The 5,142-nt window shown below is 33.6% G+C and overlaps 1 protein-coding gene across 1 annotated transcript; it reads right to left on the bottom strand.

Moving 5' to 3' along the window:
• Positions 1-305: 305 nt before the first annotated feature.
• On the bottom strand, positions 306-3,742 carry LOC111890463 (uncharacterized). Its single transcript, XM_023886583.3, has 7 exons — positions 3,585-3,742; positions 3,343-3,475; positions 3,025-3,182; positions 2,849-2,921; positions 2,299-2,493; positions 1,853-1,946; positions 306-1,399 (listed from the first exon to the last, which is right to left on the bottom strand). Exons 2-7 carry the CDS (start codon positions 3,469-3,471, stop codon positions 666-668), a joined length of 1,383 nt encoding a protein of 460 aa, XP_023742351.1. The 5' UTR covers positions 3,472-3,475; positions 3,585-3,742; the 3' UTR covers positions 306-665.
• Positions 3,743-5,142: the final 1,400 nt, after the last annotated feature.

Here is a 5,142-nt window from a genome sequence, read left to right as displayed (position 1 = left end):
AGGGTAAAATTGTCATTTTTTTTATCAGTCAGCACATTCAGTCAGATGTACAATCAAACACAATGGTTTCTTACTCAATCAAGATTTCTTACTCAGACAGTTTCTCAGTCAGCATTTTCTAAGTCAGTAATTATCAAACGGGATCTTACTTTTCAAAGGAGCAACGCTTTTTTAATATTTCGTCACCCATTAAATTTTAAACGAATAACATATATAAAGTGTTGAATTCTTTTTGAAATACTATGCATATCCGGTTAAAAATACATAAAATGTTTCACAAGGACATCATTAACTACCGATAACAAAAATTTATAAATTTTCCACATTGCATTCAATTAATCATGACAACAAGAATCAAAACATTAATACGCAAAAGAGTGAATATATAAAATATTGCTTTACACGACAAAGGTATACTTCCTTATACTTAAGTGGAGGTTGTTACCAAAAGCTTCTAGACCAACATTATTTATTATTTTTAAGGTTGATGGTTCAAGCTCCGTTGTAGACATAAATAGGGAATTTAAATGTTATTTTAAGAGTAGATTATATATTTATATTTGTTGGTCCAAAAAAAAAACCTGAGGTTGTTGCAAAAATACATTGTTTAACAACGTTAACTTGAAATAGTGTCCAACTATGAGCAAGTTTCGATCAAGCCACCTTTAATTGAACACCGGTTTCTCGGTGAACTCCCAAGATCCTGCATAATCGTCCGGAACAGGAAGATCAAGTTCTGAGCAAATAAATTGGATTATTTCCGCAACCAAAGGCCCGAAAGACAACTTGTTTAAGGTCACCGCAATCGAAAATCGGTTATTTATGTCACAATATCCCGTCGAACCACCTAAGCCTGCATGACCAAACCCAATCATCGAACCATCAATGTTGTTAATCCTATGAAACCCTAGCCCGAATTTGCCATTCGGTAATATTAGATCTTTATTAAGTCCGTTCCCCAAGAACAAATCATGAAGTTTTGATTTTTGAGTGCTAAAGATTTTACTATCTATTTCATCATTTGTGTCATCGCTTTCAAGCACTTCAATGTTAAGATCAGATCCAGGATTAGGATTAGTGGTGTGACTGTGAGTAATGGAGTGATGAGGGTGGCTTCCAAGTGGTGGGAGGGAGGAGGGTTGGCTGGGAGGGACCACACCCCCGTCCACAAGGGCGGCATAGTAGCGGGCTAATGCACGGGCAGAGAAGTGTCCGTTAGATGCAGGTAGTATGGCACAACGGACATTGAGAGTGTTTGATGAGGTAATAAGGACATCAAGTATGTTGGGCGAGAATGACGAAGGCACATGAGACATGAACTCAGGGGTTGCTGTTAAAGCGACAAACATACTAAATTCAGTTTTATCGTACGTTAGTGTTGCCAGACGGGATTCCACACCTGTATTCCACATAAAAACCAAAATTGCTTAAAAACTACCTGACACGACAATTTACAAAGTAACATTTATACTTTTGTCATTCATCGATTAAACCACTTAGTTATTTTATTTATATTAATTAAACTATTCTACTTTTCTAAAACCGCATTTCCGTAGTTGCCTACTTTCTCTTATAAACAAAATACAAAAAATCATCACACCACCATTTAACAGTTATTATTTTTATCAATTTAGTTACAATCATCACAAAGATGCACTTATAGCATGGTGAAAGCATGTTGTGATTTTACGTACTTTAACGTTTTTCAAAATCTGGAAACTAGGGAAAATGAGTTCTTTTACTGGTCAAAAAAGTATACTGGAATTAGTTACTAAAAAAATAGTCGAGCGTCTAATTTGATAAAAAAATGTACAAAGTCGTTCTTGTTGTTTAATTTTTTTATAAATCTCACCAGGAGGAATCCCAATGTAAAACTCGCCTTCCACGTTAAGTGGGCGAACAAAAGCTTCCTCAAGAATATCTTGAAACTTCTTCCCGGATGCATGCTGCACATACAAGAATGTAAACGTCAATGATGAAAATAATGAAACAAAAATGAAGATACGTCACCATTCCTTTCATGTTCAAGGCAAGCAGAACACAAAGAGGCATCAAGGACTATAGCTAATTTGTTATAGAATAGGTTACACCACATTTAATGTGCATTGGACTGACAACTGAGAAGTGAGATCAATGAGATAAAAATTCTAACTTTTTGTACCACCTAAAAAAGATAGAACAAGGTGGGACACAAACTTTTGAGTAAATAAATCTCTTGTTGATGTAAAAGATGAAAATGGTCTCCTCATCATTGAAAATATATAGATCTTGAGAAAAGGAAGATGTGTGTAATGTTACCTCAATGATCGCACCACACAGCCAACCATACGACAGATAATGATATATTTGTTTACAACCGGGTTCAGTCTCTGGTTCTACTGTCGCAATGCGTTTTACACATTCATCCCAATCACAGAATAGTATAGGATCATCTTCAACAATCACAGAAAGAGCATCGTGTAGACCAGATGTATGATTAAGTATATGATGAACCTGCAAGAGAAAGGAAAGGTGACCTCACTCTTATATATGGATATATAATTGCAACATTATAAAGAAAATATACATAAACAAGATATCTCGCGTAAGTTGCTTCACATATTATTTATGCAAAAGGGGTTATTCTTCGTGAAATCCCTCAACTAGCCCACACCACCTCATACCCAAAAGCATCTTGTGAGATTAAAACACATACAAAATGGCCGAAAAGGTGACTGGAATAAAATCAAGCTACCTAGCTAAATCCTTAACTATGTTTTAGGGTTTCACTAATATTTGTTGTAGTGGAATCAGATTATAAAGATAACATTTAGAATAAGGGAATATAAAGATTTGGGAGGAGGAGAACCTTTATCTGATCTTTTCCATTGGTTCCAAATTCCGGCCAAATGTTTGCAACATTTTCGTCAAACTTCAGTTTCCTATGATTAGAATACACATACACATATGTTTATGTTTACTTGAGTGTCATGATAGCTCCTTCTAATTTTAAGGGTATTAAAACTATAAAATTGACGAAAATACCCTTTATCAGCAAGCCAATGTATCATTCCAGCCGTGACGCCTTTAGTTACAGAGAAAACCGGAAATAAGGTATCAGGCTGAACTGGACGAGGATCATCTTTTCCCATAACTCCAGCTGAAGTATCAATTATCACTTTCCCATCTTTGTAGGCACAAACCTAAGAAACATAAAGATCAGATAAGACTTTGTGTTACAACTCACAGGAAAACCAAAGACTGAAGACGATAACAAGGGCATTAACATCTTTTGCATGAACGAGAGAACGAAAGCACCTTTCTTTTATAATAAGCCAATTATATGAGAGAAGAGGTATGCACCTGAATTCCAAGTATTCTATGATCAGCATTCCCTAATTCAACCAAGAAATGCCGCAGCTTGGCTTCTACATCAGAATGGATTGGACTGTCATATAACCATTTTGCATTGGAGGATGGTCCGTTATTCATGTTGCTGAAACATAATTATAGCTAGTAAACAACGCTATGATATGACCAAATACGATTAAAGAAAGAATCAGTAGCGACTGGTTATATTGAAACAAAATCATAATCATATATACCTTTGGAATAGGTCTCGCAATATTTGGATAAGCTTATGCGAATGCTAATCTATGATGAAACCCTGAAACAATGTCGATTGTCAAGTACATTTAAATACTCATCTCGAGTATTATTGTAGTAAGTGGTGGAAACTGAAAAAGAAATAAACTAACTAACGGGATTAAAGCATTTTCAATAATGACATTAGGTTGTTTCTTCATCTCCAATAGCAAAGATTCGGTTTAGTCTTTTTACTATATTAAACAATGACAAAAACGCTATTTTTGAAGATTCGTTTATTGATATGCAGGATAAATTATAGAATAATAGGCAGGCAGCCTCCAAATTAGACATAATGTGCTTTCATATTGCTTTACATAATATATATTAGTTGGTAGTTGAGACTATGTGACTGGTTGTTTTGGCAATACCTGTTTTGATCTGTTTGCCATTAGATATTGAGAGTATAACGGTAGATAGAGCTAGATAAACAACAAACAAAAAAACTTGATCAGGATTAAGAGGACAAATTTTCTTTAACACTGGTATTTAGCTCTCTATTATACATAGTTACAAACCTCTTTTCGGGATGTCCATAAAGCTTAATAATGGAGCTTAGTGTTCCATGGATATAAAATTGTATAAGGTCGAAGGACATGATGCCTTTATCGGGGATAGTTTTTTAGTTATTACCAATTTCATGGGTTTCTTCCATGAATTACATGATGTCTTAAATATGTTAATAAGTGTAATATTTGTTAAATCCAAAAAACTATTGAAATTTAATATTTAGACACAGCCAACTATAGACAGGAATTTCGATATTCTACGGACTAGGTGTGAGACCTATATATCATACGGGTTGATTTAAAAAATGATTAAACGTAAAGTATAAAAAACAAATATTTTTTAATGTATAACTTTAAAATAAGAAAGAAAGAAACGTATTTATTACAATTTAATATCATATATATGATATTTAATACTTTATATATATAAGTATATATAACTTTAATTAAAAATTAAAACAAACCAAAATTTGACAAGTGGATAATCTTTATTTTCAAAATTACCACAAAATGACAAGTGTCAATACTCATGAGAGATTAACATTCATTTATTAAGGAGGATCAGGGCACGTGGCTTCAACACTCTCTCTATTGGTATTTTTTTTCATTGTGACCTATGTAATAATACTTATATAATTGAAGTGTGGCTGGATCTTGCTAAATTATTGTTGGTTACTAATGTTGAATAATGATTGATGCGATCGTGGATGAAAAACGGGGTTAAGGTTGTAATTAATTACATACATAGTCTAGACCCTTGGTTGAAGTTTACAAATCTAGGGTAATGCATTATTTATGTAGCATAGGAGTGGAGATGGCTAATAATAACAAGTTGGATGCATCGACTTGGTCATTTTTTGAATTTACATTTTTAAGGGAGCATAAAAAAAATCTCTAAATTTTGACATCATCATTTATGAAAAGGCCATGATTTCTTGTTAAACAGAAAAAATAAGTTAATGTGTGAATGTAAATCCCTCCTTAAACTAATAGGTGATGGTAAAAACCC

Source organism: Lactuca sativa, chromosome 5 (assembly GCF_002870075.4).
Source record: "Lactuca sativa cultivar Salinas chromosome 5, Lsat_Salinas_v11, whole genome shotgun sequence".
NCBI classification, from domain to species: domain Eukaryota; kingdom Viridiplantae; phylum Streptophyta; class Magnoliopsida; order Asterales; family Asteraceae; genus Lactuca; species Lactuca sativa.
This window is presented reverse-complemented; position numbering and strand designations above follow the sequence as displayed.

Coding starts and splice junctions, on each gene's coding strand:
- LOC111890463 (XM_023886583.3), bottom strand. CDS start 3,471: ATGAATAACGGACCATCCTCCAATGCAAAATGGTTATATGACAGTCCA. Junction 1,947..2,298: donor TGTGTGGTGCGATCATTGAG/GTAACATTACAC, acceptor TTGTATGTGCAG/CATGCATCCGGGAAGAAGTT. Junction 1,400..1,852: donor TTACATTGGGATTCCTCCTG/GTGAGATTTATA, acceptor TGTGGAATACAG/GTGTGGAATCCCGTCTGGCA.